The following is a 14008-nucleotide window of genomic DNA, read 5'->3' on the forward strand; positions in this document are numbered from 1 at the left end:
ACAGTCAGTCAGTCTGATGACACAGTGCCTTCAGCTGACGATTCAGATTCAGCCAAACCTGCCTGACTGTGATCAGCAAAGTATCACATTAACTGACTACACTTTATTTCAGGGCAAAAACAATGGGACGTTTTAATAAATAAGCATACTCTTTATTTACACTTTTCATTTTCATAGATTGGATTTATAGTTTTGATAGATTTTAGAGTAGGATCTGGATATTTATAATAAAAATAAAAACAGTATCTACAAACAAAATACGTTCTTGTTTGCTCTTCGAGCAAGTTTGATTAATTAATCTTGATTTAACTACATGAAATCGTGTGAATTCCACTAAGAGTCAGAGACATCTGACTCATCATCTTTTCTTTTTTTTATCTATTATTTATCACATATCCGACGCTGAAAGCAGGAAAGCATCCCATCTCTGATAAACAACCTTAATAATTAACCTAATCGTGTCCTCCTGCGCTGTAATCACGTGCAGCCTGAGCTGCGCGGGGTCACGTGGTGCGGCGGCTTCAGCGCAGAGGCGGCGGAGACTGCAGACTACCGGTGCAGGAGCGGAGGTGAGACTACCTGCCGGTGAGCCTCTACTCCAGCGGGTAGGTCCGTTTAATCGCTTACTCTCCTAGCACAGTTCTCTATATAAAAAAAAATTAATAATAAGGCAGAATTTGTATTAGCGCTTGTTTATATCGCTCCTCTGTGCTGTAGAAATACCGGCAGCGGAGTCCTTGAAATCTTTCTCAGCAGTCATTTAGCGGCTTGCGTGCAACTCGTGAGCCCTGTTTGATACTGAATATCGCATTTGAAGCGCTGCGATAGCGGATGTTATCGATAAACACGGACAAGAAGACACTACGAGCCTTTTCATGAAAGGAAACCGACTGTTTACTACTGTTTCGCTGTTTATAAAAATTCCAGCCTCTCTGTTTGTGCTCTGTTTTGTGTCCTTGAACGCCTCACAGGTTGGGCTACCTGAAGTTTTTAATGTCCAAACTTGCATGTGTATGTCACATTGAGATCATCTACATGTGCATATGTACACTTTGGTTTACATAATGGTTTTCTTGCTTAAGGGCTGACAATGTGCAGGTCTGTAACAGTATACTCTTGGATGTGAGGAATTAATCAATATACTGTATCATATCTCAGCTGGCATATGAGAGTCAGTATTTACTGAGATTTAGGCAACAGTGACACTGCTGTTTGTTGTCTTTTCCCCCTGAAAGTCTGCAGTATACCTGAATGATCAGTGAATGTGGAAATATCCAAAATAATATTTTATCTCTAGAGACCATGTTGCTACATCAAGGTCACTAGGTGATTTGGCTGTTGCTGCATTTAGTGATCAGTTAATCGACTGACATAAAAAGAATCACCTACTATTCTGATAACTAATTAATTGTATGATTTGCTTGTTTAGAAAAGACTGAAAAGTGCCTTTCAGATGTGGTGATTTGCTGCTTGTCTCTGCTTTGTATCACTGTAAACTGAATATTTCTGGGGGTTGGACTGTTGAAAATGTTTGATGGGCTTTATGGATGCTGATTCAAATAAAAAATAATCAGAATGTGTTTGGATTATCAACATTTAGTTATCTCAGTTAAAAACATTGTATACTTGATTTGTGCCCGGTGGTTGAAATTAAAATCTCAGTGACGCAGCGTTGGTCAAAACAACGCTGGCTGACACAGAATCACGTTGGACGCTTGGACGTAGTGAGCGGGAGAAACGTGCCGAGACAGGGAAAGCTAGATCTGTCCTAATCCTGTAAACAGGATTAACACCTCTTAAGGTCCCCTCATCCCACTCAGAGAGGGTGTTGTGGATGAGGACAGGTTGTGTTGGATTCATCATCAAGCACTAATGTAACACAAAAAAGGACCTGAATTATGAGCTTTAGGAGCTTGGTCAGTCTTCTTCTATTTGCACTGTATCCATGGAGATCGTTAGATCATTGTTTTAATGTGAAGCTGTAGAGCTTTAAACTCTTGCATCAGTGCAGTGAGATTTCTGTGAATGAGGAAGAAGCACAGCCAAGTATTGTTCAGAACTGAAAATGACGCAACGGATTAATTGATTATCAAAAGCTGGCTCTTTCACTATTTCTTGTCACATGTTATTGACCAAACAATTTGCTGATTCATCGAAAACATGATTGACAGATCGATAATGGAGATAATTGTTAGTTGCAGCCCAGTTGAACTGTGGATGGTCAAACTCTCTGTCATTCTGACCTCTCATCCATGTTGGCTTTAAGATTTAGTTTCTCGGTTTGTGTGGGTGAACAAAATTTCAACCCCACACTCTCAGGCTCACCATGGCAAACTGTGCAGAACATCATAGTACGACTGTTTGAGTATTTCATACAGGCGTCTGTATGAAGTGCTGTGGGTGTTGAAGCTCTTACTAAATTTGGTGGCGTGTAGATGCAGACAGTGTGCAGTCAGCTCACTGGAGAGACCTGGCTGTGCAGCGCTGCTATCATAGCTGATGCCCGTGATCTAGACACTTCTGCTTTGTCCATTAACTGAACATTGCACTTTCACTTTACAATGTGCTGTGGTTCACTGTGTGGGGAGCGCTGCAGCACACTGCAGGAACACAGAGACAACAGACAATATACTGTTGTTATCAACTTGAACTGTAATATACTGGATCCTTGCTGTAACTTTATTTATTTGTTTTCTTTAATTAACCTCCAGTGACCTTTGTGACCTTATTATCACTGAACGGCCATTTAAATCGACAAAAACATCTGATCAAAATCTAACATCAGTTGTATGCTAGCGTGGCCTTGCTCACATGCTAAATCTTAGCATTTATCTTTGGAGTGTGGCACCTGTTGATCTGCATCATTTTTCATTTTTTGTAGATTAAGTGTTAAAGTTATTATTCGAACAAATACTTGATAGATTAAGGTGTTCGCTCAAGTTGTTTGGACGTCTTTAGAGAGACTGTTTGAGGACAGGATGGCAGTGCTGAGAGAGAGGTTATGTAAAGGCTCAGGCTGGGGGTAATATTCCCTTGCAGTGTTTGTGCTCAGCCTGAGGGGTTAGAAAGGCTGTAGCGGCTGTGGTGCATGGCACAGACCAGGAGCAGGGTTCCTGAGCAGAGAAGGTCTCACCAGACCCAGTTTTCTCGTTCAAGCCTGTTGCAGTGACATGGAGCTCTCAGGGAGGTTACCTTTAGATCAGCAGGGCCAGCGGCTGCACCTGAAGTCCCCCTGGACTCTGGTGAGTTGAGTTGCTTTGGAGTTTTGAAGTAGGGCTAATTAATGTTGGCCTTTTCCATCAAAACAAAAGTTGTATGACGTGAAGATTTGGTGGGAATTTATTTAAAACGTGCAGGGTTCTTCTCTAACAATCAGGAGATAAAAAGTTTCTAATAGAACTTCTGTAACGATTATTTGATTATTGCTTAATCTGCAGATTATTGTTCCATTAATGGACTAACTGTGTAGGCAGTGAAAAGCCAAAAAAGTTCAAAACACAAATATATATTCATTTTACTTTGATATATGACAGAGGAAAGCGACAAATCCTCAAAAATGAGAACAGCTGGAACACGAAAATGCTCCCGTATTTTCGAAATAGCTTCCAATATGTTGTTGACTAGTTGACTGTTTCAGCTCCGGCCTTATCTGCTAATTGTAACTGAAATAATGTTAGAGACAAACCTCTGGGATCCATTGCCAAATCCTGCTTTACGTGATATTATTATTACTTAAGACTCTGTTGAGGTAATATATAGCTGTTTGTCAGTTATTTTCCTCAGAGGGTTTCTTGCAGAGTATTTTCCCTCTGCCATCCTTTAATTACATTAAGGTTTATCTGGCAGTCATAGAAACTGAATGGTATCAAAGTCCAACCAGCTGGTGTGCAGCTCTGATTTAGTGTCAACCATTGTCCTAAATACTGAAACACACTGCTGGAGTCTTATTGTTCAGGCAACTCAGACACACACAAAGTTGTTGTCCAGTTGTGATCATGTATCTAAAAAATATTTGGAGCTTGCACTGAAAATGGTGCCGGTGTCGTCCACAGCAGTAATGACAGATGCCGAACCAAGGTGAGGGCACCTAGTGACACGCACCTGACCCCAGAGCTGACGTGCTGTAGATAAGAGCAAATTAAACCTGGTGCATTAAAGGCAGAGAGAGCACTGAGCAGTAATATAGCCCATTGTTTCCATATGATAAAATAGTACAAACACAAGTTTGATTTTGTGTTGAGAAAACACCGAAACACAACAAACTTCATCGTCTTCTGATTCTAAACTGCTCTGTATTAAATTGTGTGGTGAAAAATGATGAATGAAACACTCTAATCATGGAAATGTAATGTGATAGCCTGTGTACAACAGGGATGCTGAAAACAACTCTGAGAACAAGGTGGACAGGGATCAGGTTCAGCCAGATTTATCACTGTTGACTGGTCACAGTTACACTGTGTATGAAAGTACAATGGTTGCAGGCATTCAGCTAAATATTTTATATTTTTCATATTAACAGGGGCTTTATTTTGTCTGGTCACATTACAGTGCTTTTTCGTTTTGGAACGAGAGAGAGACTTTCTAGTAAGGAGAGTGATAATGAGGTGAGGATATCAGCTCATCCTCATGACAGAATGAGGTCTCACCTTCTATCTTTTCATCGCTCTGTGTGCAAATCCATGATTTGGTCTGTGCCTCTACTTTCCTAGACATGTTTTATGGTTTCTGATGCATTGACTGAGCATTTTAACCGTTTTTAAATGGACAGACTCGAGGTAAATACTGTAGTTATGTTGCATTGTCTTCCCTTTACTTGGCCCCAATTTTACCCCAATATATGTTTCATTGCGAGGGACAACCTGTATTTTAAAAAGTGGAAGGTGCAACATACTATGAAAAATGTGTTTTTTAAAAACCGAAGTTACAGCACAGGTTTTCTTCTTTGAAATAAAACACTGATGGTTGCTTAAAGAAGAGAGGTAACAAATAACAGTTTACTTTTAACCTTTTCCATTTACTATCTCCTTATCAATCTAGACCTGCCTGTTTTATCTGTCACGTTTCAGCTGGTTTCAGTATCATATGCACAAACAAATGCAGAAGCGAAGTTAAGTAGAAAACTGAAGCTGCCGCAGTAAAAGTCAACCGGGTCAGAACTGTCCCATAACGTGATTATTTTAACCCGTTTTAGACAACAGGCTGAAGTTTTTACCCTAAAACTGTCAAACGTGATAAAACAGTGAAGGATACACATATTATCAGCAATCAGTAATCAGTTTTTTGGTGTTCTTTGTGAAGACAGAAACGCACACTGTCTGCTCTGCTCTGGTCTGCAGCAGCCTTGTCGCATCAGGGCCTGATTAAGTCTCGATCAGCTCAGGACTCCTTTGAAGAAAATGGGACAGAGCCACTGCGTTTAGGGACCAGCTTGTATTTCCTTTGCAGACTATTCTGAACAACAGGAGCACATACTAGGGACAGTGGCCTATTAAGATGCAAAAGAGTTCTGCATTATTTTATTGTGCTGGTGATCCAAGCGTGTTATGTTTTAGGAGGTAATAAATTCAGAGTTTCTAACGTGTACATAGTGCTGAATGCTGTTGTTAATGTTATGTTAATTAATGAAGGCTGTTTTTGTTGACAGGTGGACACCATGAACTACGTGGGGCAGCTGGCCGGCCAGGTGCTGGTGACAGTAAAGGAGCTGTATAAGGGGATCAATCAGGCCACTCTGTCAGGCTGCATCGACGTGATCGTGGTCCGACAGCCTGACGGGACGTTCCAGTGCTCCCCTTTCCACGTTCGCTTCGGGAAACTCGGGGTGCTGCGCTCCAGGGAGAAAGTAGTGAGTGCACACATGACTCGAAGGGAAACGATCACATTTTATTTTTGTTAGCGACTTACGTAATTATCACACTTTTGACACCGCTTTCCAGTCCCATATCTTGCTTCAAGGCAGTGTTTCCGCCTGATCACTTGGGCAACCATAGAAAAAAAGCTCCCCCCTCATTTTATTGCAATGGCATCATATTGTTATACAGCACTACTCCTGCAAAAAAGAGAAATATTTAGTAAAATGTGGGATGACAGCACAGATTGAACCGTCGATTTCAGAGGCTTATAATGGAGCTGCGCAATATGTTTTCTGTTTCTTTAATTGCCCTCTGCAGCTCTCCCTTCCCTCTGAAGCTCTCTGAACATTACCATCCAATCGCCTCTCATAAGAACAGATTGCCCTTTCTCTCTATTTATAGACACTGTATAGTTGTTGGCTGAAGACGAAGGTAGGATGCACAGACTAAAGCTCAGTTTACCCTCTTACAGTATTCCCAGCTTGTCAAGGTTCATACCGTTCAAGAAAAGTGTCTTGCAGATGAGTCTTATCTGTTACAGACGTGCAGGGGAGCCAGACAGTGCCGGAAATGGTCTGTGGGTCACGGTTTCAGTGATTCTATGCAGTAAATCATGTGGCTTCAAAGCATCGTTTGTCGCTGTTGAGAAACCAACCGGGAAAAGTTGAAGCTTATCTTAACCTCCTATCAGATGTCAGCATCTTGCAGACAGCTTGAGTTTGTTTCACTTCACAACCTGTCTGGTAGTTAGAAGAAAAAAGGAAGCATTGCTGTGGAATTACATACTGTTTGTTGACCTTTTATTAACAACCTAATTCCACCCATGCAGCCCAGTTCTGCCTCCTGAGAAACCCTGTTTGTTTAGTTCACAGATTCAAGCCTTTGTACAAGCTGTTCACTGTGCTCTTTGTGGCTTAACTCTAATTCTTTGGGTAAATCTGTGGCACAGTTTTTATCCATGAGCCGTGTTGTAGACATGCACATGGTGCTTTTGGAGGACATGGTGACACAGAAATGTGTGTTTTGTTTACTCTGCAGATTGATATAGAAATCAATGGGGAACCTGTGGAGCTACACATGAAGCTTGGAGACAATGGAGAGGCCTTTTTTGTCCAGGAGACAGAGCAGCACAATGTGAGTTTTGTACAGTATGGGAGGAAAATGAAGGAGAATTTAATGTTGAATTTAAGCTGTTTACTAGCAGAAAATCACTTTTCCCCAACACAGGAAATCGTCCCAGCCCACCTGGTGACCTCGCCCATCCCCACAGAAGAGGCTCTGTTCAGGAGTAGAGAGCCCAGGTGTGGGGGATCAGTGGCAGAGACCAGTCCCCCTCTGAGTGCAGAAGACCCGGCTGCTGCAAGCACCCAGCCCTGCTCTAACTCAGCCGGTAAGAAGAAGAAGAGACGCAGGAGGAAGCACAAAGCTGAGCCACGCAAGGAGGAGCAAACAGCCACACCTGCAGGCGGGGAGCTGGAGCTGTGTGAGCTCAGTTCAGATGAGGAGCACAATGCACACAATGGACGGTAAGTGGACGTGTTCAGTTTGTTGTTGTTTGCTGTGAACCGTTTGCTGATTTCATTGTTTCCCGTCTTCAGGGCATCCTCACTCTCCATGATGAACAACAACATGGACCACAGGCAACACTCCCCCCTCACCGCCCTCGAGTGGGACAGCTACCCTTTCTCCGACGGAGACTGGTCTCCCTGCACTACGTACGGCCCTCCCACTCTGTCCTTTCAAATATTTACATAGTTCATACAAGCGGAGAGAAACAATAAGACATCATTTCCAGTTGAGTAAAACAAATCACTCCCACAAGGTCATTACAGCTGACTCAGTGGAAATGTGTTGTTTGCTTACAGCAGGGAGATGTCCGAGCCCATGTCACCCAAGAGTGACTCAGAGCTGATGGTGAAGCCGGCAGAGAGCATGCTCAGGGCCGAGGCCCACATGCAGTGGACATGGGGGGAGTTTCCGGAATCTACCAGGGTATGGCTCAGATCCAGTCTTGTAGAAACTAGCCTAAACTTTGTTCTTAGAGACAACGGAGGCAGCAGAGATTTGTAGGGTTTTATAGCAAGTCTGGTTCATTCCCTCATTCAATGAATGCATATTTAAGCTTGTGCTGTTCTGTCTCGTATCCAGGTCAACAAAAAGGACAAACCAGAGCCAAAGATGTTGACGATTACTCCCTCAGAGAACACGCATTTCAGGGTTATCTTAAGCTCAGAGGCGATGGAGGAAGAGTCCAGGGAAGGAGAGAGGGACACAGATCCGATCTGCAGCATTGTTAAACCAGAGCCTCGGACCATAAAAGCTGTTCAGCGCAGCTGTAAACCACAGCCCCCTGAAGCTCTGTCACATGACACAAACATTACTGAGCACAAACCGGACCTTTCAAATTCAGCGTGCAGCAGTTTTACTTCTGAGCCATGTGCCAGAAACTCAGACCTTAACCCAAAAATCCTGCGTAAGCCCAGGTGGACGTCTTCGCCACCCAGCCGCAGGGCCAGCGGCTCTGCTGCCAGCGGAGGCAGTAACATGGCTGGAGACTCTGCAGCTGTCTGTGCCGACACAGGGGCCTCCGCCAAACCACCCACAGACTCCCCCGCTGAACGGAGAGGTAGCACTACTTCCTTTACCCCTCAGTCTGAAAACACTCTGTTGTGTAGTTCCTGCACATTGTGTTCTTTACTGCAAGGTTAGGTTAGAAAGCTCCCAAGCATTTTCTGATGTAGATAGTGGTTGTTAGTTTCTACAAAAAAAGATTTTCTTAGGGGCTGTATGAATGGGTATGGGCACTGCAGTTTTTAAAAAAACATCCAACTTCAGAGTGAATGACCTTTTATTACTGAATGAGCACAATGAACAAAGAGGCCATGAAAGCATTTTATAATTTCAGTCGTTGAATTATTCTTATTTTACATCTTAAATGACACGGGAAGGTCTCTAGTGAAACTCAGATTTTTTCTATATGTAGGCAGTCTGTAGCCAGTGTTGATGTAAGTGGATGTTAACAGGAAGGATGTGGTTTCAGTTTGGGCCTGAGTTCATATTCAGTGTCTGGGGTGGTTCTGCATTCATATGCAGAAGTCAAAAGCAAAGGAAGTGAAAAGAAATGAAGTCAGCGATTTCTCAGTAGAGTACTACACACACGTTGTCTTTATTTTCATTAAGGTGTGAGGAAGAGGAGCCAGCATCAGGGACCTGAAGATATTTACCTGGATGATCTGAGTGCACTGGAACCTGATGTTGTTGCTCGGTACTTCCCAAAAAGGTACAAACCCCTGGAGTCGTATTACCTCCTCAGACCCCTTATCTCGTGACCAAGCACTTAGAACCCTGATTACCTGGTTATAGGTAACTAAGACACAACTCAGTGAGCCCATTTAAATCACTGACCCAGCCCTAGATGTAAGACGAAGCACAGCACTTTTAGAAGAAATAAGACTGTGTCTGTTTATACATGGTAATTTTAGTGTGTAAAACTGGACTCTCTGTGTTTTCAGTGAGTCTGAGCAGGTTCCGAAACACTGGGTGGAGATGGGGCGGCGCTCTGGATCCCAGTCACCACAGTCAGTGGGCAGCGCAGCAGCAGACAGTGGTACTGAGTGTCTGTCTGACTCTGCTGGTGACCTCCCCGACGTCACGCTGTCGCTGTGTGGAGGCGTTGGTGAGAACTCCGAGATCTCCAAAGGTAATTAAACATCTCTATTACCACCTCTTACTAATTGCAGCATCAATGATGCTGTTATATCAGTCTTAAAATTCCAGTGAGCACATTGCAACACATTTTACTTTTTTCTTTGTTGTTCCATTTATTCCAGAAAAATTCATGGAGCACATCATCACCTACAACGAGTTCGCAGAGAATCCAGCGATTATTGACAATCCAAATTTGGTGGTTAGAATTGCAAACAGGTGAGTTTTCCTGCTCTGTAGTGGGTGCATGTTGCATGATGTGCACATTGCAGCTAAAAAACCCTTTTTTTCCCCCACCCAGGTATTACAACTGGACACTGGCAGCACCGCTGATACTCAGTATGCAGGCTTTTCAGAAGAACTTGCCAAAGGTATCCTCTGGTCTGATGTGTTAACAGTGTGCGATTTGATCTTTCTTATACTGCAACTGCACATTATGTCTGTTTGCACATGAATTTACTGATGTGAATGGCAGGCTACAGAGGAGGCCTGGGTGAAGGAGAAAATGCCAAAAAAATCTGGACGCTGGTGGTTCTGGAGAAAGAGCAGCGTGAAGCAGGTACTGAACATGTGACTCAGCCAAAAGTCTTTAGGTAACATGATGAGTCACACTTCCATCTGTGTGTTTTACTGTACTGTGGAGATCAGTGGGAATCACATTCTGCTTGAGTAAGTTTGCATTGGAAATGAGAGACAAATGAGGAACAGGTTGACCAAATGCTTCAGTCACCTTCATCTCCCTGTTTTGCATCATTATGTAAAGACATTAGCTCTTTTATAACATGCGTTTCACTGCACATTTATTTTAATGATGTATATTTATGTCAAGTGATAAAAGCCCGATAATATTTCTTCTTCTCCTCCTCAGTCATCATCCGAGACCAAGTTAGAGAGGCAGGAGTCCCTGACCAGAGAGAGCCCTGCCCTCCACCAGGCCCCAGAAACACAGTGAGTCAGCAACAAAGCCCTGGATTCCTCACAACGCTACAGTCACACACAGTGACACAATCAGTGTTGGGTAAACATGTGCCACAGAGGCTGGATTAGCATGTTAGTCAGCGAGCAGTGTTGTTATTTCACAAAAATTCAGGACAAACACTTCAAATATTGTTTGAACCATATTTGGAGATTCTAGTTTTAGCTCTGTGTAAAATATATTTAAGGTCGCTTTCAGTTTTAGTGTAGGAGGAAGGGTGAAAAGCAAAAACATATTGCAAATTTAAAACTCAAAAAGACAGAGACATGGGCAGATGAAGGCATCTGCTGCCCCCTGGTGACTATAAATAATTCTGCAGGGGTTTTTCTGTTGACACTGAATCATGTCATCTTGTATAAACATGGATTTATGTCAGTACGTTGCCATGCTATTATTATGCTCATTAGCTGTGGTCTTGATATTATTTCCTGGTCTTCCTCCTCCAGACTTCGTTCTCTCTCTTGCAGGCACAAAGCAGCAGAGTGGTCCAGCGACGACGAGACCAAAGAGCTGAACGCTGCTGCACCCGCCCTGACACCTATTGAGCGTGTGCAGACAGAAGGCCCGGTACCCGCACCCTGTCACTCCTACAGGAAATCCCTCCGCCTGTCCTCTGACCAGATAGTAAGTGACAACTGGTACCATGACTAAAATTAGGCAGAAGACAGAAACTACCCTATTGGTTGGAACAAAGGAGTTACTGTGCAGCGCATAGGCTGCCTTCAAGAAATGCGTTTTTGAATGAAACTTGTCTTTTTACGTGTCTCTTACAGGCCAGCCTGAAGCTGAGAGAGGGGCCTAACGATGTCACCTTCAGCATAACCACCCAGTACCAGGGGACGTGTCGCTGCGAGGGCACCATCTACCTGTGGAACTGGGACGACAAGGTTATAATCTCTGACATCGATGGCACCATCACCAAGTACGGGAAAGTCTAAATATATTTTTATATATGTGTATATTTAATTTTTACCTTATTTCTAGTTTATTCTCTGGCAGTGATAACATTGTTAATAGAGACGTACTGGAAATCTTGTAGACTCTGTTTAAAATTAGATTTTATAGTGGTTCTCATATAAAAAATCTCGTTTGACATGATCGTGGATTATTTACTACCTGGATGATTTTCTTCCCACAGATCAGATGTGTTTGGACAGATTCTGCCTCAGCTCGGTAAAGACTGGACACATCAAGGAATCGCCAAGCTTTACCACTCAGTGCACGAGTAAGACTAATTACTGAATCACTGCTCTCCGTAATCACTGTTCTGATAGTGTGATGACAAGTGAAGGATCTAATCTATCGGTAAATATCTGCCTTCTTCAGAAACGGTTACAAGTTCCTGTACTGTTCGGCCCGAGCGATCGGCATGGCTGACATGACGCGAGGATATCTGCACTGGGTGAACGACAGGGGGACTCTCCTGCCTCAAGGTCCCCTCATGCTGTCCCCTAGTAGCCTCTTTTCTGCCTTCCACAGGTAGGAAAGTCTTTCCTTAAGCATTTATTCTGAGGCCCGCCTTTCTTTTCAGTCAGCATTTGAATGAAACACAATACAAATTTATCTCTGGAACTAACGGTAGTATTTTTAGATACTGCTCTTCCAGCAAATAAAGCAGAACTACTTGTCACATCAATATTTCTTAAACTTCAGAATTTAATGCAGCATTTGATTTACTTGCTCACTCACTGACTGTAAATGGTTAGAAATGACAGGCACTCTTAAAGTGGTGGCAAACAGAGGTCAGAGGTCAAGTCTGTGATCGTATCTTTGTGATGCTCTTGTTAGAGAGATCATAGAAAAAAAGCCTGAGAAGTTCAAGATCGAATGCCTCACAGACATCAAGAACCTGTTCCTCCCAAACACACATCCCTTCTACGCTGCCTTTGGAAACAGAGAAAGTGTAAGTGTAACTTTTTTTCCTCACCGCAGGTTATATTTTATGAAAAATCAAGGATTTACTGACCACAGTGAGGTATAATTTTAGGTTCAGCTAGACAAGAATGATCCCTATTGTCTTTTTTTTTTTTTTTCCCCTCCGTGCTCAAGGATGTCTTTGCCTACAAGCAAGTGGGTGTGCCTGTGTGCCGGATATTCACAGTGAATCCCAAAGGGGAGTTAATCCTCGAGCAAGCCAAAGGCAATAAAACATCGTAAGTACTGAACCATCACTGGAGTTGTTGTTTTTGAATGTCAACTGTTTCTCTCTCACGCATGTTTATTGTTCCAATAACATTTACAGTTATAGCCGACTGAGTGAGCTGGTGGAGCATGTTTTTCCTTTACGAAGCTCACAACACAACGCCACCTTCAGCTGCCCGGAGTTCAGCTCCTTCTGCTACTGGAGACAGCCGATCGCTGAGGTGTGTTTTGAGGAGCTGCTTTAACTCAGACTGACATTAGTGTTTTAAATTAATTACTTGAAATCAACTTAACTCAGAGCAGTAATTTATTTCATGTCTATATGCACTGGCTTAATACTGATACAAATTCAGTAGATATATTAGTTTTATATCGTCCTCGGCACATTCCAGTTTAGAGAAAACGTTTGGAATATTAAAATATTCTAAGGTTTTTATGTGAAACGTAATTTCTTTCAGGGTTTACTCCTGTTATGGAGAGTATTTTCTTTACTTGAGCTACACAGTAAAGAGGTGTGTTTGAAGGCTTTGTCAGATTTTGGGACATATGAAAGATCAGTTGTTTCATCACAAAATCCCTTAAGCGTAAAAATACTGACTGTAGTGCACAAGTTCTGCCTGAAACATACAGTACATGGTGAATTTGGAAAAACTATGTATTTCCCTTTTAAGGCCTTATTTGCTCTGTAACGGTGTTATTTAATGTATAGAAATCTTATATATTTGCTCCAAAGCTTAAGGATTTTGCACTGTTATGTTAAAGATAAAAATGTAAAACATTTGTTCATATATATAATAACTGCATTACTATAATTTAGGAGAAAAAAACACTTTCTAAACTGTAGATACTGCTGCTTTTTGGTATTTTTTTTTCTAGTATTTTTCCAAAATCTAGATTCAGTTAGACTGAAAGTAGAAATCCTTGATGAATTTTGAGACTAAAGACTATTAATGTTATGTGTTATTAATGTTATGCCTCTTTTTAAAAAAAAAAAATATTTTCCTTCTCTGTAACAGCTGTCAGTAAAATTTAAACGCATTCTTTCTATGAAAGTGATAAACTTTGTGTGACGAGGACACACTGTATTTTCTTAGTTGTCAAATTTCACTTTTCAATGAAGAACTTTTGCTGCTGCTTCAGGTGTTTTGTGTAGGTTGTTGTGATTACAACTGTTTGATCAGCTTTCTATTTGTTAGACAGTGAGAGAGGTCATCTCCGAACATGACTTATGTAAGGTCATTTTTATAGTGAGTCAACATTTGTAGATCCTAGAGTGTTTATAATCTGTATATATAGAATATTTACGGTATATATTGTATTAACAAAGTGTTCA

The 14008-nt window shown here is 42.1% G+C and overlaps 1 protein-coding gene across 3 annotated transcripts; it reads left to right on the forward strand.

Annotated features, from left to right (window-relative positions):
• The first annotated feature begins 535 nt into the window (after nucleotides 1–535).
• On the forward strand, nucleotides 536–13936 carry LOC121200533 (phosphatidate phosphatase LPIN2-like). Of its 3 annotated transcripts, none has more exons than XM_041065899.1 (20): nucleotides 536–609; nucleotides 5645–5845; nucleotides 6891–6986; nucleotides 7080–7378; nucleotides 7451–7567; nucleotides 7718–7844; nucleotides 8001–8478; nucleotides 9033–9132; nucleotides 9365–9552; nucleotides 9683–9776; nucleotides 9859–9928; nucleotides 10033–10116; nucleotides 10426–10505; nucleotides 10980–11157; nucleotides 11307–11455; nucleotides 11672–11758; nucleotides 11860–12012; nucleotides 12322–12436; nucleotides 12583–12686; nucleotides 12776–13936. In XM_041065899.1, exons 2-20 carry the CDS (start codon nucleotides 5654–5656, stop codon nucleotides 12918–12920), a joined length of 2856 nt encoding a protein of 951 aa, XP_040921833.1. In that variant the 5' UTR covers nucleotides 536–609; nucleotides 5645–5653; the 3' UTR covers nucleotides 12921–13936. The 3 variants fall into 3 exon arrangements, with proteins under 3 accessions (XP_040921833.1, XP_040921832.1, XP_040921834.1); XM_041065898.1 differs by having other exon boundaries at nucleotides 543–605; XM_041065900.1 differs by having other exon boundaries at nucleotides 543–605; nucleotides 11001–11157.
• Nucleotides 13937–14008: the final 72 nt, after the last annotated feature.

This window comes from Toxotes jaculatrix, chromosome 20 (assembly GCF_017976425.1).
Source record: "Toxotes jaculatrix isolate fToxJac2 chromosome 20, fToxJac2.pri, whole genome shotgun sequence".
In the NCBI taxonomy this organism is placed as follows: domain Eukaryota; kingdom Metazoa; phylum Chordata; class Actinopteri; family Toxotidae; genus Toxotes; species Toxotes jaculatrix.